Below are 26,835 nucleotides of genomic sequence, written 5' to 3' on the forward strand. Positions count from 1 at the left end.
CGAGTGACCCGTCCGTCGGGATGGTGAGGGGATTCTCTGGGGTGTGGAGCAGCGGAAGATGGGGGAGCTGGGAGAGACATGGCAAGGTCAGGAGGGGGCTGCCAAAGTAACAACCGTACAAATATGTGAATGTAGTTCATCAGGACTCAGGAACCTAGGGTGCAAGTTGGTCCCTGATGGGAAACTTGTGTTTGGCAAACTTGACTGAGTGGAGAATGTTGGTGAAAAAGGAGAGGTGTTGCCTGGAGGTGATACCTTGAGGAAGGGTCTCGGAGTGTGTGGAGGGTTGCAGGAGGTCAGTGTTCCTCACCTGCAGGGTTGAAAGCTGAGCTCCAGGTCACACAGCACACCAGGGACGCAGAGTCCTGGTGAGGACCAGGCGGCTGACAGGTTGGCCGTGGAGGCCGGAAAGCCGGCTGCAGTCAGTTGGCGGACCAGACCCTGCCACTTGCCAGGAGCTTGGCCAGAGTGTGACGAGGACAAGCTACCCACTTCAGCAAGGGACAGGTTGGGGAAGTGCCAGGTGGAGCAGGCAGAAATACAAAGGCAGGACATTTGCCAGCAGAGGGAGCTTGGCTTCCATAAACACACAGGTTAGATAGCGTTACAACCAGAGGCACAGGGTTCATGCTGGAGCTTGGTGGACCTCTGAACGTTTCTGGCCATCCCACCAGGGAAAGCGTATAGGACTTAGGAGGGAATGGTGAGCGTTCACCAGGATGTTCACGAGAACCAGGGATATGGGAAAGGTTAGGACTGAGGGGTAAGAAGTGACCCAGTAGATCGTGAGAGGTTCCGATCAAATCTGTTGAGAAACACTGTTCTGTTTGACGAGGATCAGAGCCCAAAGGCCGTAGATTCACAATCATTGGCAGAGGACCGTGGGGGAGATGAGAATCTTTTCCACTGAAAGCTGTTGGGATTTGAGACTGATACCCTCAAGCGTGTTGAAGTGGGCTTGGCTCAGCAGTAGAGGACTGAGTGGGGAAGTCAGCCTGTGAGAACAAGCTCCGTCCACAAACCCGTGTGGGCTGAACGGGGGGGTGGGGAGCCGATGCCATCTTGTGGAACTGAAGTTGTCCAGAAGGACCCAAGTTGGATCCAGTGGGAATATCTGGGGTTGGAGAGGGAAGCCGCTGCTGATATGCAATGTACCAGAGAGCTCGAAAGGAAGTGGGACCAGCTAAGATGGGCACCTTGGTCAGCATGGAGGAGTTGGGCCGAAGAGCCTGTTACCGTGCTGTCCTTGACAAAGAGAATGAGGGAGGCAACAGACCAATCGTGCTGGTGAATTTGGACAAAGATCTGGGCTGGCTGGGTTTTCAGAATAATGGATGGGTCTGGGTAGAAAATACAGGGGAGGACAACAAGAAGATGGGAGGAGCAGAAGGCCACTTATCCCTCTGTCTGTAGTCTAGCATCACTTACCTTGCCTGGCCTGAAATCTCTCTGCAGCTCTGCTTCATAGAATTTGATATGTGTGGGGTTTAAATCTGACCACCCTGTCACTTCAGGGAAGGGGCCGTTGTCTGAGGTGAGAGCTGGTCCTGGTGGTCTTTGACCCCTGTGGAACTACCCTAGAAACAAGCAGTGTTAGGGACAAGGGCAGGTGGGAGCCGGCTCTGGACTTGTAGTGACTGTGGTCCAGAGAGGCCAGTTGCCAAATACAAATCAGGAGAGAACTTCGGTGACTATCCAAGACCGTGCCGATAAATAGTTACAGATAAGCAGTCTCCTACAACAAAATGGTCATTTGGGAGACCAAATTCTGGGAAACTGTCCTTAGGGGATCACAGGCCAGGAAGAGTGAGAATAGAGTTTGGAGAAATTCACTTGGGGAAGGTGACAGGTCACAGTTAAACCAGTTTGCTTTCGATCATTTCCTTTCTACAGACCCCACTGATGGAGCCAGCACTGAGGAGTGAGAATCCGTACGAAAGGAAGGCAGGCCTGATGAGTATGGCGGTGTTGGCAGAGGGCTGTGCAGACCACATCCGCCAAAAGTGAGTGCAGCCGGTGTGACCAGTGATCCGGAGATGCCATTTGTACCTTCCCTGCGAGATCGGTAGACACTGTTGTAAACACCCGTCAACCCGAGTTACAGGGTCTGCAGACTGTAGTGTGACCACCCGTCAGTAGCAGCTGTAACAGAGTCTGCAGACTGTAGTGTAAACACCCATCAACGCGGTGTAACAGGGTGTGTAGACTGCAGTGTGAACACCCGTCAGGACCAGGTGTAATGGCATGTAGACTGCAGTGCGAACATCCGTCAGTACCCAGTGTAACAGGGTGTGTAGACTGTAGTGTGAACAGCCGTCAGTACCCAGTGTAATGGTGTGTAGACTGTAGTGTGAACACCCATTAGTACCAAGTATAATAGGGTGTGTAGACTTCAGTGCGAACACCCATCAGCACCCAATGTAACAGGGCCTGTAGACTGCAGTGTGAACACCCATCAGTACCGGGTGTAACAGGGTGTGTAGACTAGTGTGAACAACTGTCAGTACCCAGTGTAACAGGGTGTGTCGACTGCAGTGTGAACACCCATCAGCACCCAATGTAACAGGGTGTGTTGACTGCAGTGTGAAAACCCATCAGTACCCGTTGTAACAGGGTGTGTAGACTGTAGTGTAAATACCCATCAGTACCTGGTGTAACAGGGTCTGTACCCTGTAGTGTGAACACCCATCAGCACCCAATGTAACAGGGTGTGTTGACTGCAGTATGAAAACCCATCAGTACCCATTGTAACAGGGTGTGTAGACTGCAGTGTGAACACCCATCAGTACCGGGTGTAACAGTGCTTGGACTGCAGTGTGAACAGCTGTCAGTACCGGGTGTAACAGTGTGTAGACTGCAGTGTGAACAGCCGTCAGTACCTGGTGTAACAGTGCTTGGACTGCAGTGTGAACAGCCGTCAGTACCGGGTGTAACAGTGTGTAGACTGCAGTGTGTAGACTGCAGTGTGAGCAGCCGTCAGTACCTGGTGTAACAGTGCTTGGACTGCAGTGTGAACACTGAGCGGACTGTATATAAAGGAATATTTGTCTTTGTGTCTCCCCACAATCAGTGTGTCTGACGGTCTGTCACTCTTGGCCTTTCAGACACCTCCATCCCATGTTGCAGTGCATGTGTCAGGCCCTTGCGGACCAGAGCCAGGTGGTCCGTAACGCAGCGCTCTTTGCCCTGGGACAGTTCTCCGAGTTCCTGCAGGTAGAAGTGTTGCACTGAAATTCCAGTCTCAGTCGGGCAGCCTTCTCTCTCACGCTTTGCTTCTCGCACGCTACTTTACTTTGAGAGGGTGGGTGAGTGAGATTTTCCTCAGGTTTCTTCAGTATCCTCCTGTGGCTGCTCTCTTGGGCTAGTGTTGTCTCACTCATTCCCTCTGCTGCATCGTGTCCTCATTCTGCTCGTTCTGCTCATCCTGCACGGTTGTTTCCCCCTACGGCACCCCTCCCCTCCCCTCCCCTCCTCTCCCGGTGTGCACCACGGCAGAATTTGGGTGGTGTTCCCACCTCTTCTCTCCTTCCTCCACAGCCGGACATCAGTAAATATTCCGATGAGATCATGCCACTCCTGCTCAACTACCTCGGCACCATCGACAACTCGAAGGGCGGCCACCTCACAAAGGCCTACTATGCACTGGAGAACTTTGTGGAGAACCTGGGTAAGGTGACCCTCGCTTTCCTCAGGCTGCACTGAGCTCTGGTCCCTGCTGTAGAGGTTTGCAGGCCGTTTTCGGAAAGGCTGTCTGTGTGCATGGGACGGATGGTCGGCTTCCCACCAGGTGAAGCTTAACCTGGCCAGTTGGGACAGTCTCCTGTGTCGTCAGGCTGGTCCTTGGGCTGAGGTGACTTGTCTCTTCTCCAGCTTACAGGGGAATGCCGATGTGGGAGCCACAGGTTGTGGAGGGAGGGGGCAGGCAGATGGGTGAAGTAAAGGATGCTGCGGCTTACAGACGCTGTCATGGTAACCTGCTGCAGGCTCCGCAGATTTTGCTTTGGTGGTACCGTAGATGCAGTGAAAGGTATCAGTAAGATGCAGAGACTGCAGGTGCTGAAGGAACTCAGCGGGTCAGGCAGCGTCTGTGCACAACGTTTCACGTTCAGACCTCGGGTCAAACCTGAAACGTCGACCCTTGAGGTGTGCTGTGTGGGGATTTACTGTGGGTCAGAGCGCGGGGTGTGGGGATTTACCGTGGGTCAGAGCTCGGGGTGTGGGGATTTACCGTGGGTCAGAGGGCGGGGTGTGGGGATTTACCGTGGGTCAGAGGGCAGGGTGTGGGGATTTACCGTGGGTCAGCGGGCGGGGTGTGGGGATTTACTGTGGGTCAGAGCTCGGGGTGTGGGGATTTACCGTGGGTCAGAGCTCGGGGTGTGGGGATTTACCGTGGGACAGAGCTCGGGGTGTGGGGATTTACCGTGGGTCAGAGCTCGGGGTGTGGGGATTTACCGTGGGACAGAGCTCGGGGTGTGGGGATTTACCGTGGGTCAGCGGGCGGGGTGTGGGGATTTACCGTGGGTCAGCGGGCGGGGTGTGGGGATTTACCGTGGGTCAGCGGGCGGGGTGTGGGGATTTACCGTGGGTCAGAGCTCGGGGTGTGGGGATTTACCGTGGGTCAGAGGGCGGGGTGTGCCGATGTAATGCCACTCAGCGCTTGCATTGTGTGCAGAACCAATGGGTGGTCACTAATGGCTTCTCCTGACGTGCGGTGCAGGGAAGAAGATTGAGCCGTACCTGCCCACACTGATGGACAGGATGCTGACGGCCCTCTGCTCGACCAGCAGCAGCCGGGTGAAGGAACTGGCCGTCAGTGCCATTGGTGCAATCGGTGAGTGGGCACCCGGCTCCTTTCAGCGCTCTCTCCAGTTCCAGTTCCTGTACCTGTGTGAACGTGCTCCTGTATCTGTGAGCACTGCACCCCACATCACAGCCATTGTGTCAGCTCCTCTCTTTCTCTGCAGTTTATTAAATCCGTATCATCCCATTTCCAGATGTTTCTCTCCTCCAGTCCCCCTCCGAATTTTGAGCATCTTTGTTAGATCCCCACGAACCCCTACTTTAAGGAAAAGACTCCGAGCTTCTCCAGACCCTCGCGTACAAAGGGCCCTCAAACTGAGTGGTTCCTCCTCTGGGAAACTTGGCTCACACGGGGCATCGGGAAAGGAGCCCGTTGGCAGACCTGGCTCCAGCTTCAAGTTGTCCCGGTGCTCTCCCCCCGTTCCCCATCTTGCTGCCACCCACCACTTCCTCAGGTAACAAAGGTCTCCGATAACACCGTCAACATCTGAGCTGTCCCTTTGCCAGGTCACCCACCTCCCACGTCTCATTTCCTCGATCTTCCATCCCAGCCCAACACAGACAGGACTTTTGCTGCAGCTTCCCTGGTTAACACTTGCCTGTGTTTTTCACATTCTCCTGCCCCCGTTCCCCTTGTACCACTTCTGAACACCTCAGCCAGCGCTGCCAAGGAGGCACTGCTGCCGTACTTCCAGGCAGTGATTGTCCAGCTGAAAGGATACTTGATCAACACCAGCGAGGAGCTGCGCCAGGTCCAGATCCAGTCACTGGGTGAGTCTGGCTGGCAGTGAGAATGCGACAGATCTGGCGACCTTCGGGCAAAGTTGCAAGGAATGCTCTGGAGCCCTTTTATTTCTAGATTGTGACAATCATGCAGGTTCTCCACATTCTCCACATTTGTATATTCACTAGGGGATGAACCCCCAGAGCTAACGCTGAGGAAACACCACATGACCGCCGTACAGGACTGTTGAGTCAGTGGGAGTGCTGTTGAGTCAGAGGGAGGGAATGTTTCGGGGAGCAGGGATTGCCCAGGGAGTGTTTTGTGGAACAGCATAGAGGGAGCTCTATATTGTGTGCCGTCTCTTGTGTTGAGAGTATTTTGTGGGAGGTTGTTGTGGGAACTTCACATCTAATTCATGCTGCTTGTGTCGTACCTGTAAGCTAGCAGTGAGGAACAAGACCAAAGAAATTGACAGTTGTTCCTTGTTGCAGAAACTCTGGGCGTTCTTGCACGGACTATTGGGAAAGACGTCTTCTTGCCCCTTTCGGAAGAATGCTGCCAGCTTGGCCTGAATCTCATTGACCACGTGGATGACCCTGATTTACGTCGGTGCACGTAAGACTTCTCCGTTCTTTGCGTGCATTTCTGGGTAGTCGCTCCCTCTGTTGAAATGGTTTAAACCTCTGACCAGCTCTGCAGTGATGTCCCGATCTGTACTCCGTTTCCCCTTGGGAACATCTAATAAAATGTGCATTTGCACTCCACTATCCCCTGGGATTGTCGGTCCCTCTCTCTCGGTAACCTCCTCCTGAACCACTCCTCTCAGATTTCTGGGCAACACAGAGAGGTGGGTTGGGAAGTTAGCTGGCTGCTGCATTGCCCTGGTATGTACTGGGGGTAGAATCTGTGGGGAGAGAATGTGGGGAAATAAAGTGGGATTGGTGCAGAGTTAGTGTCAGTGGGTGCTTGGTGGTCAGCACCAGCTCAATGGGCCGAAAGGCCTGTTCCTGTGCTGTATGTCTCCCTGACTCTGAGATTGCCAGTTCTTGCCTCTTGATCACCCCTTATTTATTGCCTGGCTCTCGACAGCCATGCCTTCAGCTGCCTGTGCTCAAGAATCTCCTCTGTAAAACTCCTCGCTCTTCTGCCTCTTTGTTCCCTTAAGGGTCCTCCTCCCTGCCCAAGCTTCTGGTGGCCTCCCCAGCAGCTGGCTCAGTGTCTGAGGTATGAACGTTATCAGTTCAGAGAACGTTATCCTGCATAGGGAGCTTCTTCAGCCCATCACTTCTGAAACAGCCACAAACTTAGTTCACTCCCCATCACCCTGCACACTTTCCCCCTCAGGGTCTTATCTACTACCGCTCTGAAAATTACACTTGCAAGCAACACGCTCCAGATCCCCAACTGCATGTCGACCTCCAGCCGGTGGCCACTCTTTGTCCCTATGAGACCCTTAGTGATTTGGTTTACCTCTTCTCCCCCGAGGAGCCTCTCGGTGTGACTGGCCCCGGGACCACTGCGCCCACGCCGCCGGTCCCTGACGCCTTGTTTCTGATTGCAGGTACAGTCTGTTTGCTGCCCTGTCGGTGGTGATGGGTCCTAGCATGGCCCCTCACCTGGAGAAGATGACCACCGTGATGTTACTCTCCATCAAGTCCACCGAGGGGGTTACGGTAAGGGTCAAAGGGGGGGTTGCACAGTGATGCATGTGTCCTTCCACGTTGTGTTGCCGTGGTTACAACACTCCTTCTGCTTTGTGGAATTTTTATTGGTGCCTCTCTCTCCACCACTGCATTGAAAAATGTTGCACCTGAGGCTGCTGGTTTTCCTTTGTCAGAAGGCTGGGATTGTCATCACTACAGGTCTGTCAATGATACTGATGTATTCCCACTCTCCTGGACAGCCTCCCCCCTTCCATCCCGTTTCCACAACCCTGCTGCCCGCAGGTCCCGCTGGAACATAAGAGAAGGGAGGAGCTGGAGGGCGTTCAGTGACCGAGGCTCCAGGCCCCATGGGGAAGGGAAGACTCACCGTCCGCCACGTTGTTGTGAGACAAGTTCGAAAGGTCTCGAAGGGCAAGGACTCTGGACACGGTCTTTGGAGTTAGAATGATTTATTTATAAAAGACAAACTCAAGACAGGATAATCGGGAACGAACACACACATACACGCACACTGGTGATCGCGAACGTTGGGGGGGGGGGGGTGGATCGCAACAAGGGTGAGATACACACTCACACACACACCAAACTGGGTACAAACGGATCAAGGAAGAAACGATACGGTGCCTGCCACCCCTCGATCTCAGTGCAAGCACAGCTCTCTGGTCCCCGGGATCCTTAACTAACTACTCTTAGGCAGTGCACAGCTCACCTCGGCATCCCTCAGAGACAACAAAGAGGCAGAACCAAGCATGTGGCACTCTTTATACTGCTGGAGGGCTGGGTGGTCCAGCCCAGGTAGCTCAAAAGGACCAATGGTCAAGTGTGCCAGGTACAAAGGTGTTTAAAGCGACCAATCGTCGGTGTGCCCTGAGGGGCAGGGGTGGAGCCAAACCTTGATTGACAGTGGTGTGTCTTCTGACCAGATGGGGTCAGTGTTGTCACATGACAGGCACAGCCCTCCACAATACACACGTGAAGGAATTTCTCCTCAGTGCTAAGGTCTGATCCCCCCCCGTCCCCCATATCCTGAGACTGTGACCCCTGGTTCTAGATTGCCCCGCCAAGGGAAGCCTCCTGCCCACACCCACCCTGGTGCTAGCCTCCACCCCTGTGTGTCCTCTACTTGACATCGGCTTCTGGGCTGGCAGCATCCCAGTTTTATCGTCCTTTCCTTTGTTCAAATGCCTCCATGGCCTTGCCCCCCTCCCCTACCTCGTTAACCTCCTCCAGCCCTCCGAGAGCTCGGCAGACTTCTCCCTCCCTGGCCATCTGACCATCCTTGCCTTCCCTCTGTATGTGGCAACTGTGCCTTCAGCTGCTTAGGCCCTCAACTCTGCAATTCCCTCCCTAACCTCTGCACCGTTCTGCTCCAGACTCCCAGCATCTGCAGTCTCTCACGTGTCTCCATCCTCAAAGATCCAGTTCAGGCTTTGCTCTTTGACCAAACCTTTGGCCACTTGTTCTCTGTCTCCTTGTGCAGTTTGCTGTCAGTTTTTTGTCTGACAGAGTTTCTGCTAAAAAGCACTCTGTAAACGGTGCTGTATCCCTGGAACTTCAGAGAAAGTTACCCGATCTTTTGGAATCAACCTCCTGGTCTGTGGGGAGCTGTGCTTGCTTGGCCTCGAGGGCCAGCTCGAACCCGAGTTGTCGAGAAAATGCTGGCCGCTTCCAGTCCCTGAAGCTGGCACAGTGCAGGTGCCCTAAGAATGCTCATTCCTGCGAGACCCAAGTACACGTTCCGAGTTAATCCTTCCATTCTGCTTGACAGAAAGGCAGCCGCCCCATTTCCACCTGTAGCTGGGGATGTATTCAAGGGCGACCTTCTGCCAAAGATCTTTAAAGGTTTCGAATCTCACGCAGTGCCTTAGATGACCGTGGATCCTGCTCTGCACGTGACTTGGCACAGTTGGGAGGCAGGGTAACTGTCGGCTGCTTTGTCCCTCCATAGGCGCATTATGATAACGACAGCAAAACGTTCCTGCTCCTGGACGATGACCTCGATGAGGACGAGCCTATCACAGAAGAGGAGGAGGACGAAGACGATGCTGACATCACCGGGTACGTTTGCCGGCTCTTGACATTTGGTCGTGCCCTGCTTGTGGGAGCACAGGGAGGGAGGGGCTGACACTGGCACTGAGGAAACTCCAACACCGTGTGCCCTGAGCCCAGTTCGCCCTCTTGTTAAAAGTAGCACATTGTAGTGAGCGGCACTGATGGGGATGGAGGAGACAGAGCGGAATTCCTGATCCGTATGCCGGAGGAGAGGAGCCGCCGGCTTCCCAGAGACGGTGAGAAGGATCACCCCTCTGCCCCTGCACTTCCCGGCCACTGCCAGTGTCCAGAGCCTCAGGCTGACCTCATGTCAGCCTCTTCTCACGGTGAGTGGAAAGCAGATAAAACAAAGACTTAAACGGTTACGCAGTGAGCAATGTTCTCGTTTAGTTGTTCATTTCACACACGTTGTGGTGGCAGAACTACAAGGAGGAGGTGAGCCGTGTGCTGACCAGAACTGAGAGGTCCTGGGTAACGGGAGGGTGAACAGCCTGGGACTCTCCTGGAAAGCAGAAGGCTGAGGCGAGAGGTGTTTAACATTTGGAGGCAACTGGCATTGTTGCCCTTCAGGGGAAGGTGGCTAAACAGGGGGAAAGTGAGCGGGGTGGGAAGAAACTCACATAGCCGCTGTACGGAGCGAAGGCTGAATGGCTGCTTCTGTGTTCTCCCATGTTTCCACTGCTCAGTTTCAGCGTGGAGAACGCCTACCTCGATGAGAAGGAAGATGCCTGCGACGCCCTGGGAGAAATTGCAGTCAACACTGGGTGAGAGCTTCCGAAAGGTCCATCTACCTCATCAGCACCCCTCCTTCCCAGATCCACTTCCCCGCCCACGTGTGCCCAGCGCCGTTGGAGTGCCCTGCCCTCGCTCCCGACAAGCTCCGGGGGTCATCCACAGCAAAGCAGACCCCTTGGTGGTACCACAGTGCCCACTGTGGCCCACCCTTGGGGCACAAGGCTGCACCCACCGTCACCTCACCCCGCCGTCCCCAGCTACAAACGTCAGCCATCCTGGTCTGAATCATGGACCTCTGGACCTGCTGCCGCTGTCCGCCCAGTGGACTGCAACCGTTCGAGGAGGTGGCTGTCTGAGAGAGTCCAGCAGGAGGGTCCGATGCCAGCCCAGGTTCCTGTGTGCCCGTCTCGATAACCGTGCCCAGGGCATTGGCACTGACTCGCCCTGATGGAGTAAGCAAAGCAAAGGAACTTTGCCGCCACCTCTCTCTCCCAGCTAAATCAGTTTTGTTTGCACTAGGGCCGCCTTTATGCCGTACATGGAGTCCTGCTTTGAGGAAATCTTCCGTATCACTGACGTGAGTACCCTGCTGTCTGAACCTTCACCCCAGCCCCGGCCCCTGCCAGCTACTGGCACTCTAGCTGGGGCAGCCATGGTTACCTGTGCAGGGGCTCGGGAGAGGAAGAGACTTTGGGCGTCTTCAGCAGCCCACGGAGCCACGCTTTGTAATTTAAGATCACTGCACTAGCAACATAGTGTTGTACATTTGGTTCCCCAGCACAATACAGGCCCAGCCTTTAGCACGTAGTGCACTCTCTGTCTGGTGGGTGGGTGGGTGGGCAAGATTCAACAGCTGATCAGATCTTTGCCAGACTGCTGGTTCTGAGGGCTTACTTTGTGCAAATTGGCTTTTCTAATTCCTGTATTTAAAGTGAATACACTTCCAAAGAAGTGTTTGATTTGTTGGAAAGCACTTAGAGAAGTCCTGAAGTGGTGAAAGCCACCCTCGGACTGTAAGACTCCTTTCCCTTGGTGTGGATTTTGGTTTTGCCCTAACTGCAGGGCCAGGTGAAAGACTAATCCCAAGGCATCGACATCTTTTGCAGTATCCACACGTCAACGTCAGGAAGTCTGCTTACGAAGCTGTTGGCCAGTTCTGCTGCGCCCTTTACAAAGTTGCTCAGGAAAACCCAACAGACCAGAACTTGGAAGGTAACAGTTCCCCCCCACCCCCACCTGAGAACGTTTGTGGGTCTGCCTATCATCAGGCTGTTGCTTTGCGATCAGGCTTGGGTTATAAGTAGCGTTCGCAGTTGAGGTTTGACCGCTCGGGTGTTTGTTTCCTTGAGTAGGCGGTCTCGTGAAATGAACACAGGGAGTGCTGGAAACTCTGGGCAGCACCTTACAGAGACGAACGGAGGTAACGTCTCAGTTCGAAGCCTCTCTCGTGACCAAAGGCCCCTCATTCTGACCCGGCTCTTCAACCCGAATGGGGAACTTTGGTTTCCCTCTGCATAGATGCTGCCTGACCTGCTGAGTGTTTTTACTTCAGATTTCCAGCACCTGCAGTTTTTTATTTTCAGTGCACCCGGTGAAATGGGCAGGCGCAGTTTAATGCAGTGAAGGGCAAGGTGAGGTGTTCTGTCGTTGTAGAGATTGAGGAGAGGCATTATCAATGGAATGGTACAGTTTTAACCTGGCTGTCAGAACAGAAGGATGAGAGTTGCTGGGGTTTGGGGTGCATTGGAAGACTAGTGTGTGGTAGTTTGGGGTGTTTATGAATGTTAAAGATGGATAAGGGGCTCCTGGAATTGCTAATGGAAGCAGGGAGTGCACGTACAGTAATGGTAAACATTAATAACACGGTAGTGATGTCTGGTCAAATATGTTGGCGGAATATAGTATTAACGGTAGGACTCTTGGCAGTGTGGAGGATCAGAGAGATCTGGGGTCCAAGTCCATAGGACGCTCAAAGCGGCTGCGCAGGTTGACTCTGTGGTTAAGAAGGCATACCGAATTGAATTTAGGAACCGTGAGGTATTGTTGCAGCTATATAGGTCCCTGGTCAGACCCCACTTGGTGTACTGTGCTCAGTTCTGGTCGCCTCACTACAGGAAGGATGTGGAAGCCATAGAGAGGGTGCAGAGGAGATTTACAAGGATGCTGCCTGGCTTGCGGAGCGTGCCTTATGAAAGCAGGTTGAGGGAACTCGGCCTTTTCTCCTTGGAGCGACGGAGGATGAGGGGGGACCTGATAGAGGTATATAAGATGATGAGAGGCATTTACCGTGTGGATAGTCAGAGGCTTTTCCCCAGGGCTGAAATGGTGGCCACAAGGGGACACAGGTTTAAGGTGCTGGGGAGCAGGTATAGAAGAGATGTCAGGGGTAAATTTTTCACTCAGAGAGTGGTGAGTGTGGGGAGTGGGCTGCCGGCAACGGTGGTGGAGGCGGATACGATGGGGTCTTTCAAGAGACTGTTGGATAGGTACATGGAGCTGAGGGCTATGGGTAAGCCTAGTAATTTCTAGGGTTAGGGACATGTTTGGCACAGCTTTGTGGGCCAAGGGGCCTGAATTGTGCTGTAGGTTTTCTATGTTTCTATGTCACTGGGTGGCTCCAATAATTTCCCAACCACTGATGAAAGGCTCACCGACTGTAATTTCCACGTTTGTCCCCGCTGCCTGCCTTAAAAAAAAGGAACAACATTGGCTATTCTCCAGTTCAGTGGGACCTTGCCCACGGGTAAAGAGGATACAAAGATCACGGCCAAGGCCTCCGTTTCTTCCTTCAGCACCCTGGGACAGATTCCATCAGGCCCTGATGTTTTCTGGGACACCCAACACCACCTCCTCCTCAGTATCGACATGCCCCTCCATAGCCTCACCGTCACCGTGTCCTACTCCTCGGTGAATACTGATGTGACGTCGCCTGCTTCCTCAGGCTGCACACATCAATTCTCTCCTTTGTCCTTGACTGGACCTACCCTTTCCACACCCACCCTCTTACTCCTAATGTATGTATAGGACAGGACAGCACAGAACAGACCCTTCGGCCCACAATATTGTGCCGACATAGCTAATTCCTCCTACCTACAGAATGTCCATATCCCTCCACTTTCCTCTCATTCATGTGCCCATCCAAACCCCTCTTAAAAGCTCCCAATGAATTTGCCTCCACCACCCTATCAGGTAACTCATTCCAGGCATCCGCCACTCTCTGAGCAAAAAATTTACCCCTCACGTCTCTTCTGAACCTACTCCCTCTCACCTTAAATGCATGCCCTCTGGTATTCGATCACTCAATAATGGGAAAAAGATATTGCTTGTCCACCCTTTCTATACCCCTCATCATTTTATACACCTCCAACAGATCACCCCTCAGCCTCCGCCGCTCCGGAGAAAACAGCCCAAATTTGTCCGGACTCTGCTGATGGCACATGCCCTCTATTCCAGGCAGCATCCAAGTAAACCTCCTCTGCACCCTCTCTCAAGCCTCGACATCCTTCCTATCGTGAGGTGACCAGAATTGTACGCAATACTCTAAATACGGCCTAACCAGAGTCCTATAGAGATGCATCATAACTTCTTGGCTCCGATACTCAGTACCTTGATTAGTGAAAGCAAGCATTCCATAAGCCTTCTTAACCACCCTATCTACCCGTGTAACCACTTTCAATGAGCCATGGAATTGCACCCCAAGATCTCTCTGCTCTTCAACACTGTTAAGGGTCTTGCTCTGAAGACTGTACTGCCTCTTCACGTTAGTCCTACCAAGGTGCAACACCTCACATTTATCCAGGTTAAACCTTTCTGTTCCTACATCTGCAACTGACCTCTATCACGCTGTGTCCGTCACCAGTCTTCTACATTATTCACAACTCCACCAATCTTGGTATCGTCTCTAAACTTACTAACCCACCCATCAACATACTCATCCAGGTCATTTACGTACATCACAAACAGCAGAGGTCCCAGTACAGATCCCTGAGGAACACCACAACTCACAGGCCTCCAACCCGAATAATTCCCTTCAACCACCACCCTCTGTCTTCAATGAACAAGCCAGTTCTGGATCCACACAGCCAATTCTCCACTGACCCCATGCATCTGAACTTCCTTGATTAACCTAGAATGCCTTTGGATTCTCCTTGATCCTACTTGCCAAGGACATTTCAGTCCTGATGCAGATTCTCAACCTGAAATGTTGACCATCCCTTTGCATCCACAGATGCTGCCTGACCCACTGAGTTCCTCCAGCAACTTGTTTTTTGCTCCCCATTTCATGGTTGCCTTTACCCCTCCTAATTTCTTAAGTTCTTTCCTGCTTCATTTATATTCCTTGAAGCGCCTTGACTGATTTCAGCTTCCTAAACCTTACATATACTTCCTTTTTCTTTTTCTCTAGTTTATAATGCCATGCAAGGTTCCCAAACCTTGCCATCCTCACAGGGACACGTTAGTCTGAACTCTAATCGTGGCCTTTAAAAGACTCTGACATGTCAGATGTGGATTTGCCCTCAAGCATCCGCTCCCAATCTACTCTCCCCAGTTCCTGTCTTACACTGCTGTAATTAGCCTTGCCCCAGTTTAGCAGTTCCACCCATGGACCCGTCTTGTCCTTATCCATAACTATTTTAAAACTTGCACAGTTATGATCACTGGCCCCAAAATGCTCTCCCACTGAAACTTTGATCACCTGGCTAAGCCCATTCCCCAACACAAGGTCTGGTACAGCCCCTTCCCTAGTTGGACCATCAACATGTTGTTTCAAGAAACCCTCCTGAGTGCACCTGACATATTCTGCCCCACCTAAGCCCCTGGCACCAAGGGGTCCCAGTCTCTATCGGGGAAGTTAAAATCACCCACTCCAACCCCACCCCCCCCCCCCACCCCCGTTGCCGTTACATCTTTCTGTGATCTGCCTGTTCCCCTAGCTCCCATTGGCCTGTAGTACAACACCATCGTAGTGATTGCACCTTGCTCGTTCCTGAGTTCCACCCACGTGGTCTCGCTGGGTGAACCTCCCAGTGTGTCCCAGTCAGTGAGGCAACTCCCTCACTCTCTCTATCACGTCTGAAACATCAGAACCCTGGAAGGTTGAGCTGCCGGTCCTGCCCTTCACTCAGCCAAGTTTCTGCAGTGGCTGCAGTATTGTAGTTCCCAGGCTGTAAGCACATAGAACATAGAAAACCTACAGCACAATTCAGGCCCCTTGGCCCACAAAGCTGTGCCGAACATGTCCCTAACCCTAGAAATTACTAGGCTTACCCATAGCCCTCAGCTCCATGTACCTATCCAACAGTCTCTTGAAAGACCCCATCGTATCCGCCTCCACCACCGTTGCCGGCAGCCCATTCCCCGCACTCACCACTCTCTGAGTGAAAAACTTACCCCTGACATCTCCTCTGTACCTACTCCCCAGCACCTTAAACCTGTGTCCCCTTGTGGCCACCATTTCAGCCCTGAGGAAAAGTCTCTGACTATTCACACGATCAATACCTCTCATCATCTTATACACCTCTATCAGGTCCCCCCTCATCCTCCGTCGCTCCAAGGAGAAAAGGCCGAGTTCCCTCAACCTACTTTCATAAGGCATGCTCCGCATTCCAGGGAGCATCCTTGTAAATCTCCTCTGCACCCTCTCTATGGCTTCCACATCTTTCCTGTAGTGAGGCGACCAGAACTGAGCACAGTACTCTGAGTGGGACACAGTACTCTAAGCTCACCTGCCTTGCCTGCTGTGCTCCTTGCATTGAAACAAATACACTGCATTTCTATCACGTTCAGCAACCTGACCCTGCCTGTTTTTCCTGTTAGACTTAATTGACTTAACCTCACCTTCTCCTCAATCATTCACAGCCTCCTGCCACACTCGAGAAAACCCTGCCGAGTAGCACCACACTCTCAGGGCGACTTCCAGCAGCCTGTCAACCTCCCACGCCGCATGTTTTTGGGATGGGGGAGAATGTCCGGACGTCAGGATTGAACCTGGGTCACTGAAGTGGTGAGCAGCAGCTCAGCTGGTGTGGAGAGAAGGGAGAAGCTGAGAGAATTTGTTCTCCTCAGCCAGGGAAGGTTAAGGGTGATGGAAAGCAGGGAGGATTTTGATTGGAACCATTGCCAGGAGGCAGATTTGATGGAATATCTGAGAGGAGATGGTGGGAATTTTTGTGTGCGGTGAGGTAGCACCATGTGAACGCTGGGTGCAAACTACCAGAATTAGTTACGTCCCTGCATGGTAAGCAGGGTGGGGGAAGAATACCTGGATGCTTTGGGCCCTCACAAAGGGTCAAGTGGCAGCCTCCCATGAAAAATTAAACTTCCCTAATCCTGGTGTCCCGGGCCAGTGTTTATCTCTCAGCCGACAGCTTAACCGGTTGCTTACTTAGTGTGTGTTTATGGGAGCTTGCTGTGTGCACATTGTATGCCATGGTTCAAGGCTCACTGATTGCATTTCGGAGATATAGTACTGGGATTCTTTTGAAACGTCCTGTGGATGTGAAAGGCGCTATGGAAGGACAAGTCTTTCTTCCTTTGAGGCCGTCTGTGTTCTTGGGAGGCAGAAGGATGCATGTTAAATTGGATCATGACCCCACCTCGAAGCTACTGGGCAAGTTTATTGAATGCAAAACACAAATGAACTGTGCTTAGTACAAACAGCAGACTTGTAGCCATGGTAAACAATATTAACCTATTCAGAGTAAAAAAACAACAGAGGCATTTCCCCACTCTTAGTTGAGTTTCGAAACACAGTTGTGTTGTCTTGACCGGCCCCTTATCTCTTCCCATCTGTTGGGCTGACCTCTGTCTGCACGCAAGGTCATTAAAACCATTGAGAGCCCACTTCACCCTTTTCCCAAGCACACGTTTTACCCCTCTATTTCCAGTCCAGTTAACAGGTTGGAGCCTGCCCCAGGAGACCTGAGTGCAGAAATGCAGGCTGTCTCTCGCAGTGCTGGTGCTGAGGGAGTACCAGCCTGACCTTGGCCTGAGCCGGAACCCAGCTCCCGACTACCGGTGGGACACTGAAGGTCCTGCAGCCTCGGAGAGCGGTGGGAGTTGTGCTTGGTGTCCTGAGGCTAACAGTCGTCTCTCAACCCACCACTAAAGCAGCTTGGGCATCTCCACAGCACACACAACTCAGCAGGTCAGGCAGCATCTGTGGAGGGAAACCAACAGTCGACGTTTTGGGTCGAGACCCTTCAGGCACATTGCCATTTGTGGGAGCTTGCTGTGCGGTCTGGCTGCTGGGGTTCCCTGCATATGGAGCGTGTGCACTGTGTAAAACTCATTTTCATCGTGTGAGCTGTACGGAAGCACAGGCCTTTCCCCAGCGCACTACACCTCCCTCAAGGGCTTCCTACTTCTGTAACAGCTCAACACATGGAGCAATCGTGGTGACCCACTGGTTTCAGGGCACGCTCGGCTGTTGTCCGAGAGTGCACCCAGCTCCTGGTCTACTCCAGCTGTGTGCTGCTGCTCGATGAGCCATCCCATGACCTCTGTTTCCTCCTGGCAGACTTGTCCCGAGCCCTCTCTGTCTCTGTCCTATCCACAGCACCAATCCTTTCTCCCCCATGCCTCAGTGCATCACCTTCAAGTTCCCACTCCTCCAACCTCCGCCGTCCAGGGCAGTGCTTCCACCATTCACCTCTGTTGTGTCAGGCAACCTTCTGTCTGTGTATGCGTCCCAGTCTCGGTAAACTTACAGCGTCACACCTTCTGTCCGTGTATGCGTCCCGCTCCCGGTAGACTTACAGCGTCACACCTTCTGTCCGTGTATGCGTCCCGCTCCCGGTAGACTTACAGCGTCACACCTTCTGTCCGTGTATGCGTCCCGCTCCCGGTAGACTTACAGCGTCACACCTTCTGTCCGTGTATGCGTCCCGCTCCCGGTAGACTTACAGCGTCACACCTTCTGTCCGTGTATGCGTCCCGCTCCCGGTAGACTTACAGCGTCACACCTTCTGTCCGTGTATGCGTCCCGCTCCCGGTAGACTTACAGCGTCACACCTTCTGTCCGTGTATGCGTCCCGCTCCCGGTAAACTTACAGCGTCACACCTTCTGTCCGTGTATGCGTCCCGCTCCCGGTAGACTTACAGCGTCACACCTTCTGTCCGTGTATGCGTCCCGCTCCCGGTAAGCTTACAGGGTCACACCTTCCCATTGTGAAGTTGTAGCCCAGCTGGTCCATCACACCTACCCCACAACATGTCTTTACACTGTTGTGTACAATCCTCAGAGAGAACAAAACTAAAGGGCCACAAGAGGACACAGGTTTAAGGTGCTGGGGAGTAGGTACAGAGGAGATGTCAGGGGTAAGTTTTTTACTCAGAGTGGTGAGTGCGGGGAATGGGCTGCCGGCAACGGTGGTGGAGGCGGATACGATAGGGTCTTTTAAGAGACTGTTGGATAGGTACATGGAGCTGAGAGAAATAGAGGGCTATGGGTAAGCCTAGTAATTTCTAGGGTAGGGACATGTTCGGCACAGCTTTGTGGGCCGAAGGGCCTGAATTGTGCTGTAGGGTTTCTATGTCTATGTTTCTAAAGAGTGAGATCCTGAGGCTAAAAGGAGACAAACTTCCTCTCCAGCCCTCTGCAGTGATGGAAACCAAGCCTGGCCCCTTGACTCCAATACATCTCCCTCTCAAAGCCGATTTCTCTCTCCGCTCTGATGTACCTCCCTGTCTGTAAGAGGAGCTCGAGGCAGGGATGTTTCCCGTCGTCAGGCACCCGGGGGAGCTGGTGTCCAAAAACTCTCCCGGTCTGCGGTCCAAGTGTTGACTGGTTTACTGTCCGTCTGTTGGTAATTTACCTGCTCTAGAAGCAAGTGATTCCTTCTGGACAATTAAGTTATGTTTAGCAGATGCCTTTTAGTTTGTCCTTTGCTATTTATTTAACCTGTTGATGCCCATTTTTATATACTTACTTACTTCATTATGACACTGCAAGTTCGATTCTTTTTTCCCGTTGAGTTTTGTTGATTAGTTCCTGCTGTGAAAAGTAAGGTCTTTAGCCTTCTTTAATGTGAAGTATGAAGATGTGAGTAAAGAGTCAAATGTGTCACTTTTGTATGGAACGCCCTTCCTGTCGGTGATGTTGCCCTGCTCTCATTCTGAAAGCCCTCACTCTATCTGCGTTGCTAAAGCCTGGGAAGGTGTTGCTCGATAACTGCTGAGTGTTGCCCAATTCCTGCCCAGCACTGCATGGTCAGAGAGCTCGTGGCAGAGGAGAGTACATTCCCGGTCACATGAGGGACGAAGCCAAGCACATTGACAGGCTGCTCGCAGTAAAGGGGAGTGTGGAGGAGCTTTGGCTACACCCTCCTGCTGTTCACTCTGGCCCCGGATCTCCCGGGGTGGGGGACGTACCCAGGGATCCCCCCCAGGTCAATCTATCTCCATCTCTGGCTCGTTCACCCCCTCCCTCTCCCTCACCCACCTCTTCCCATTCCAGTGCAATACGTTGTGTCTTCACCCGTTGCAGGTTTCCAGAAGTTGTTAGCGATGGTCTTCCCAAACTATCTGAAAACCATTCACGAGGAGAAGGACCGGCTGGTGGTTATGACCATCTTGGAATCCATGAACAACGTGCTGAAGAACTGCAAAGGAGATGCGCTGAAGGAGCCCGGCCGCTTGGACGAGATCTGCAAAGCCATCAGGAATGTGCTGCAGAAACAGGTGATAATCAGAGCTCCTGCCACTCCCCTGAGAGGGTAGGCAGGGGCACGGGCAACGTGGTCCTGTTACACCCTGTGTTAGAGAGCTGGGTACTCACTGTTCATTGAGCTGTCTGCTGAGAGGGTACGCAGGGGCATGGGCAATGGGGTACTGTGTTAGAGAACTGGGTACTCACTGCTCATTGAGCCGCCCGCTGAGAGGGTACGCAGGGGCACGGGCAACGTGCTGCTGTTACACCCTGTGTTAGAGAGCTGGGTACTCACTGTTCATTGAGCTGTCTGCTGAGAGGGTACGCAGGGGCATGGGCAATGGGGTACTATGTTAGAGAGCTGGGTACTCACTTTTCATTCTGTGTCCCTCAGACAACCTGCCAAGATCCAGAAAACGAAGAGACAGAGTCTGACGAAGAGCAGGAGGTAGGTGGGGGGATGTTTTGTTCAAAGCAGTTCAGTTTTCTACATAGTTACATCGTTAAGTCTCTCAGTCGGTGTCAGAACATAACACAGAACAGTACAGCACAGAACAGGCCCTTCGGCCCACAATGTTGTGCCGACATAGTTAATCCCTCCTACCTACAGATACAGACTCCAATTAAACCATGTTATTGGCAGATCTGGCAACCTGCTTGTGGTGCACAGGGGTTAAAAACAAAAGTGTTTTATCAATTTTGGAGCATTATGTAAGAAAAATAAGAATCTTAGTGGCAAGGAGCAACAGAAGTCTCTGAGTTCAGATATAAAAAATGCTGCAGGTTAATAGTAGCTTATTAGAAGAAGTAAACTGAGCACCATGGTTGTTCCTGGAGGTATTGCTGAATGTGTATTGGCCCATGGGAAGTGGAATGCAGTTCCCTCTGTGTGTGTGACTTACATGTCAGTGGAGAGGCTGCAAGAAGACACCAGATCCTTTCAAAGCTGGGTCTTTCCTCCCCTTTCTGAGGCTGCAGGATGGCCTAACGTCAGTCTCTAAAGTTCTGATGGGATTTGTTAGTCCATGGAGAGAGCGTGAGACTGCTGGTGGGAGGAGCTAAACTCAATGCCTTCAACATAAGATGGTCATCAATAACCCCATGCAGCTCTATGAAACTCTGGTTAGCACTCTGTCCAGTTCGGCTCGCCTCATTATAGGAAGGATGTGGAGGCGTTGGAAAGGGCGCAGAGGAGATTTACCAGGATGCTGCCTGGTTTGGAGAGCATGCATTATGAGGAGAGACTAAGGGAGCTGGGGCTTTACTCTTTGGAGAGGAGGAGGATGAGAGGAGACATGATAGAGGTGTGCAAAATATTAAGAGGAATAGATAGAGTGGACAGCCAGCGCCTCTTTCCCAGGGCACCGACGCTCAATACAAGAGGGCATGACTTTAAGGTAATGGGTGGGAAGTTCAAGGGAGACGTCAGAGGGAGGTTTTTCACCCAGAGAGTGGTTGGGGCATGGAATGTGCTGCCTGGGGCGGTGGTGGAGGCAGGTACATTGGTCAAATTCAAGGGATAGTTAGATAAGCATATGGAGGAATTTAAAATAGAGGGATATGTGGGAGGAAGGGGTCAGATAGTCTTAGGTTTAAAGGTCGGCACAACATTGTGGGCCAAAGGGCCTGTATTATTACTGTACTGTTCTATGTTCTAACCCTGGTCGGGAATTCGAGAGGAGCTGCTTTAACCAGAGGATAGGGCGAATGTGGAACCAGTTCCCACAGGAGATGTTCACGGGCAGGTAGAAAACCAACCAGGGGAACAACTGGTGTCAGGTTCATCTCCAGCCCTCCGTCCACAGGTGATTGAGACCACGCGGACCTGCTGTTTCTGGCAGTGGGACGTTTGCAGATCAGACCAAACGGTTGTTGTCACTCCGGTGCGTACAGTGCGCCAGCTTCAGAAGCTGCTGGGCCATGTACTGTGCACACTGCTGGTTTAACACCGCTTGGGAAACGTTCCGCATACACAAGGTCAGTGAAGCAAGTCTTCACCGTGCAGTTGAGGCCCGCCCTAACAGGGGTCTGACTCCACCCAGAATTTCCAAGGCCTCTGCCCTTTCACCATTTAACTCACACGGGTCTGTTGGTCCAGAACCCTCGGTGATCTCACTCGCTTTTCTACCCCCTCCAGTTGTTTGCCTGACATCCACAGTCCCCTACTCTGCACCAGTTGCCCTGATCATCTGCTGGCCCCACTCTCCTGAACATCTGCCCTCCCCGGCAGTCCCACCCCTTCCTGCTGTCCCCGACCCCTTCCCCGCCACCTTCTCCTCCCCTGCGCGTTGGCAGGGGATCGCCCGGTCTGTTAGGCACAGCTCCCTGGGCCTCGGGCAAGGTGGGGCGTGGGAGCCCCTCCGTCAGAAGTCTGTGCTGCACTGGTGCTGGGCAGAGTGTGGTGCCCCTTGCTCCATCCCTAGTTCCGGCTTTGGTTGGGAGAGGAATGTCGGCTGGGCTGTGAATTCCAAGAACAAGGTGGGAAGCCGCACACACTGTAGGTAGAGAAGTGCGGCACATTCATTACAGATTAAACGCAGAGCACAAAGTGTGTGGGCCCGGATAACGAGCACAGTTCAGTGAGCCAGGTCCCGACCACTCTTCCTCCTCTGACAAAACTACCCCAGTACTGCCTCGTTGTGAAGTGAGATCTGATTCCCGTAACACAGCTGGTGAAAGTGAAAGGTGACGGAGGTAGACGTACATCACCGCCACAGCAAGTGTGTGAATGGTCGCATTCGGGAGCACTGTCTTGTCCCGTTCCATGCAGTTAAACCACGGTGTGGACCGCTCCTCTCACTTAACTCCAGGGGATATCCACTGCCCAGGCTTGTCCATCGGGTCCGGCCCATTTCTCTCATCCCTTGCTCTCAGTTATTTGTCGTGGCATAATACAGAGACGCACGTCTCCTCGCCCGGCCTGCCCGTGTCCTGGGGAGGTTTGAGGCCCTTGCTTCGACAGATGTTCTGCAGCGCGTGTGCCAGACCATGCAAGGCAGGCTGGATGGGTTCCACGTCACGTGGGCTGTGTTTGGAGAGACGTGTCAGGATCCTGCAGCAGAGCAGTTCAAAGGAGCTAATCAAAGGGGAAGTCAGTCCGAGGTACGGGGGACCCGGATAGAGCATCAGCGTGCCAACTAGACCGGAGAGAAGGAGGTGGGATGAGGCCGATGTCTGAGGAAAGCCACCTCTCAGCAGGGCATCCGGTGCTTCTTCCGCAAGTGGCGGCCCTGAGGACGGCCAGTGCCGTGCGTCAGCAGGGCCCGTGCACTCTGCACGAGCAAAGGCGTAGCTAACCGTGACCAGGAGCTCGATGATGACCAGGTGTGGGTCTGGCAGCGAGAAGCTGTGCAGACACCGGAGGGAGGGGTGGGGGTGGCCTCCTGAGCATCGGTACACAGAGCGGACACCAAGGGAGTAGTAGTGAGCTCCGTAAGAGGCGGCGATGATCCAGCACAGCAATGTGTAGAGCCCATTCACCAGTGGCAGGGAACGGCTGGCAGGCGCTGGCTCCCCTCTGATGGTGAAGTGAACCTCGGTGACAATCAGAGCCGGTGTCAGCAAGGCCACCACGTTGTAAGTCTCATTGAGGAAGACAGCGAATCGCAGGGATATCACCTCCCGGTCGTTGGGTAGGTGCACGTCCACAAACCAGCAGACAAAGAGGTAGCCTGGGGGGGGAAGCAGCAATCCAGGAGTGTTAGATGGAGACGTCAAACGGCAGGTCAGGCAGCATCTGTGGAGGCAAATGGGTGGCCGATGTTTCGGATCGAGACCATGCTGCTCTCTGCGCTGATGCAGGGTCTCGACCCGAAATGTCGACCACAAACGCTGCCTGACCTGCTGAGTTCCTGCAGCAGTTTGTGTTGAACCCAAAAGCTGATAAAGCCACGGTGCCGAGGCAGCCTTTCCCCTCCCTCCTTCACTCCCCCCCCATTTGCTCCTTGGAGCCCCCTGTACACCACGTACTGGTTACATGCAAACCTACCCCTGGCCATCTCCCCACAGGTCAGCATTCAGCTCCTCCACACCGGAGAAAGCAGATGCAGGGTGCTCACCACATCGCAGACCCTGAGCTTCCTGCTGTCTGTCCCACTAATTCTCCGTCACACTGCCACACCGACCTGTCTGTGGCCTCTCAGTCTGGTCGTTCTCTCATTGGGGTTTGTAGGATCGAGCTGTCTCCATTACAGTGGCCACTAAACGCCACTAAGTTTGCAGTTCTATGTTTTGAGGTGAAGAATGCAGGTGTCTGTGGCAGAGGCATCCAACTAATCCAACTCCCCTATTCATTCTGGATAGCAAAGCAAAGTCTTCCTGTGCCTGGAATTCCATACTGGATGTGCTTGCACTGCCCTACACGCAGGCCACAACAATCAGCCGCAGAAAGGAACATTCTGCTCGTCTCCTCTGGCAGTTCAGTCTGGCTCCTGGTTTCTGATCACCTGAACCGGCCTCTGTCTTTTTTCCCTTTTATTACCCCTTTGTAACCGGTGCCTCCAGCCCAGAACTGCAGACGACCCCAAATAAGACACGAGCAGAGCTGTCTTTGATGTACCTGTGACAGAGATGTCTGTAAAGAGAAGAACAATGGTCTGTCCACTGACTGACTCTATAAACACGCATCCCTTTGAGCCAGCCAGATTATTGATGATCCTCAGCACCCCAATGCAGAGTGTCCTCTCTACCAGGCCCATCCCTCACAAAAGGAAACTTGCCGGTTATGAAGACCTTTGGTTATCTGAGCTGGAAAGCCCAGCGTGGCTCTGTGGAGAAGAGAAGCTGGGTGGCAGCGGGATAGGAAGCCAGCCAGTCCTCGGTCCTTCCCACTCCCCTCATTGGGTGTTTGAAGGGCTTAGGGTGGTGCCGCTCACAATTCAGGCAGCGTGCGGTTGGCTGGGTGCAGGGTGCTTGTGAATGTTTTGCATAGTTTCTATCCCGTTTCAAGAGGTGGACAGGCACCTGGGGTTTACTTAAGAGCAGGTTTAGCCTGTTGTGACGCAAGTCTCCACAAGCACAAAGGAATTCTGCCTCCAGGGTCTGGGGGCGGGCGAGCATGAGACCGGAAAGGGGAGAATCTCCCTTCCCCGTCTGAGCAGGTTTGGAAGGAGCAGAATTGGGAATGCAGTGACAGAGCTTGTGCCTTTCAGCACAGACCCGTGAGCAGTGCAGCTGAATTAACTCGTTTCAACCCTCCAGCCTTGCCCTCGACACCAGGGGCAGGTGGATTTGTCACAGATGGAGGACTTCTGCCCGTCTGCATTCATCCCTTGCCCTTTCCTCTGCTTTCCTCTCCTCTCTTCCACCCATTGCATCAAACCTTGCCCCTTTCCTTGGTTACTGCCCCCTCAACTGCTGTCATTACCTCCTGCCCTCCTAAACCGCTGCTGTATCTCAGCCTCACCTTCCTCTCCAGTGCCTGAAGACAAAACCGGTTCCACTCACGCACCGAGACGCACGATATTGCAAGTGCGGCCTAACAACTGTACTCAGTGCCCTGACCGATGAAGGCCAGCGTGCCCTTTCAGGGACCTGCACCCCGACGTCCCTCTCTTCCACCTGATAAAAAATGGAGTAAAGATGTTTTGTGTGAGGGACAAACTTCATCAAATGGATGGCAGTGTAGATGTGGAGCGGATTTCTGAAGGAATAGCTTTGCACGGGTCTCTTCATGCCTCTCACGTTTTCTCCTGTCTTGCAGGCAGAGTACGACTCCATGCTGCTGGAGTATGCAGGCGAGGGCATTCCCCTTCTGGCCGCTGCGGTGGGAGGGCAGCTCTTTGCCCCGTACTTTGCCGGGTTCCTGCCCCTGTTGCTGTGTAAAACGGTAGGTCAGGGTCTGGACGTTCTCTCGCACCGTGCCGGGCTCCCATTTCCGTGATCCAAGAGAGAGAAGGGTGAAGGTGGAGGTGATGCGAAGCAGAACCAACGAATTCCACCACCCCTGCCAGCACCTCGGCACACCTCCCAGTCCCCCCTCCATTCCCACTTAAATTCCTTCGTGCTGTCCTGGATTTGGCAGCAGGGTTTAATCCAGAGCCGAGAGATCCCACTGGGGGAGGTTGAATGGGCTGGCTCTCTCCTCTGGGGAGGCAATGGCTGCACTGTGACCTGATGCAGGGCTTTGATGGACGTTTGGCGTTGTGCGTAGGTGGTCTCCACCACGAGAAGTCACCAGGAAGGACCACGGCAGCTTCAGCTCCAAGTGTGGCAGGGGCAAGGGGACGTTACCCAGGGAGGAAGGGATGGGGGGGTGTGGAAGGTTCAGGAACAGCAGGACTTGCCCCATGTCACACTGTGAGACTGTAGATAAGATAAGATCTCCTTATCAGTCACATGTACATAAAAACACACTGAAATGCATCTTATTGCATTCTGTTCTGGGGGCAGCCCGCAAGTGTCGCCACGCTTCTGGCGCCAACATAGCATGCCCACAGCTCCTGACCCGTACGTCTTTGGGATGTGGGAGGAGACCGGAGCACCCGGAGGAAGCCCACACAGTCACGGGGAGAACGTACAAACTCCTCACAGACAGCAGCCAGAATTGAACCTGGATCGCTGGCGCTGTAATAGCATTACGCTGACCGCTACGCTACCGTGCCTGCCCTCATTTATAGGTGGCAAGGGAAGCAGATCAGACGGGGACTGCTTTATCTACATTTAAATAACCCCCCTGCTCGTCCCACCGCCACTCTCCTCCCAAATTATTGTATAGAACCTTCCAAACGGCATTGCAAGCCGTGCTGGCTGTGTCTGGGCAGTGCCAAAGGAAACCGGCACATTGAGCCACGGGGGGAAGCTAAGTCCCATGACACTCCTGGTGGTGCTCTGTCTGTCCTTGTGTTCTGGGCTCCTGGAGCGGGGCTGGAACCAGGGCTGGGCTCCTGGGGCGAGACCAGGACTGGGGCCGGGCTCCCGGGGCGGGACCGGGGCCAGGCGTGCCTGAGGAATGGTCGCCCGGGTCAGGTCTGACATCAGATGGGGGAGCTGGTTTCAGCTGGGATTCAGGACTGCCAGTTCGGGTAGCTTTTATTATTTCTCTGGGCTTTGTGTTTTCAAAGTCCCGCACAGCTTTGACAAGGCAGCAGATTTCTACTGGAGCCTTTCCTGTTTATGGAGTCTTTGGGGAGTATTCTGCAGGCAAGAGCTCAGTGGGTGAGGACACAGCCACGTGGTGGTCATTATAAGCAGCAAGGTCCAGTCCAATCAAC

The 26,835-nt window shown here is 53.2% G+C and overlaps 1 protein-coding gene across 1 annotated transcript in view; it reads left to right on the forward strand.

The window, feature by feature from the left end:
• The window catches only part of ipo4 (importin 4), a 54,302-nt gene that overhangs the window by 18,743 nt on the left and 8,724 nt on the right, over positions 1-26,835 (forward strand). Inside the window, exons 12-25 of the mRNA XM_052027890.1 lie at positions 1,894-2,003; positions 3,105-3,213; positions 3,538-3,667; positions 4,718-4,831; positions 5,458-5,571; positions 6,016-6,139; positions 7,086-7,197; positions 9,137-9,246; positions 9,927-10,004; positions 10,495-10,552; positions 11,082-11,187; positions 19,463-19,656; positions 20,019-20,072; positions 25,326-25,451. Coding sequence (XP_051883850.1) covers positions 1,894-2,003; positions 3,105-3,213; positions 3,538-3,667; positions 4,718-4,831; positions 5,458-5,571; positions 6,016-6,139; positions 7,086-7,197; positions 9,137-9,246; positions 9,927-10,004; positions 10,495-10,552; positions 11,082-11,187; positions 19,463-19,656; positions 20,019-20,072; positions 25,326-25,451 — 1,539 coding nt within the window. The remainder of the gene's footprint in view (positions 1-1,893; positions 2,004-3,104; positions 3,214-3,537; positions 3,668-4,717; positions 4,832-5,457; positions 5,572-6,015; positions 6,140-7,085; positions 7,198-9,136; positions 9,247-9,926; positions 10,005-10,494; positions 10,553-11,081; positions 11,188-19,462; positions 19,657-20,018; positions 20,073-25,325; positions 25,452-26,835) is intronic.

The sequence above is a fragment of the Pristis pectinata genome, chromosome 12 (genome assembly GCF_009764475.1).
Source record: "Pristis pectinata isolate sPriPec2 chromosome 12, sPriPec2.1.pri, whole genome shotgun sequence".
Classification (NCBI taxonomy): Eukaryota; Metazoa; Chordata; class Chondrichthyes; order Rhinopristiformes; family Pristidae; genus Pristis; species Pristis pectinata.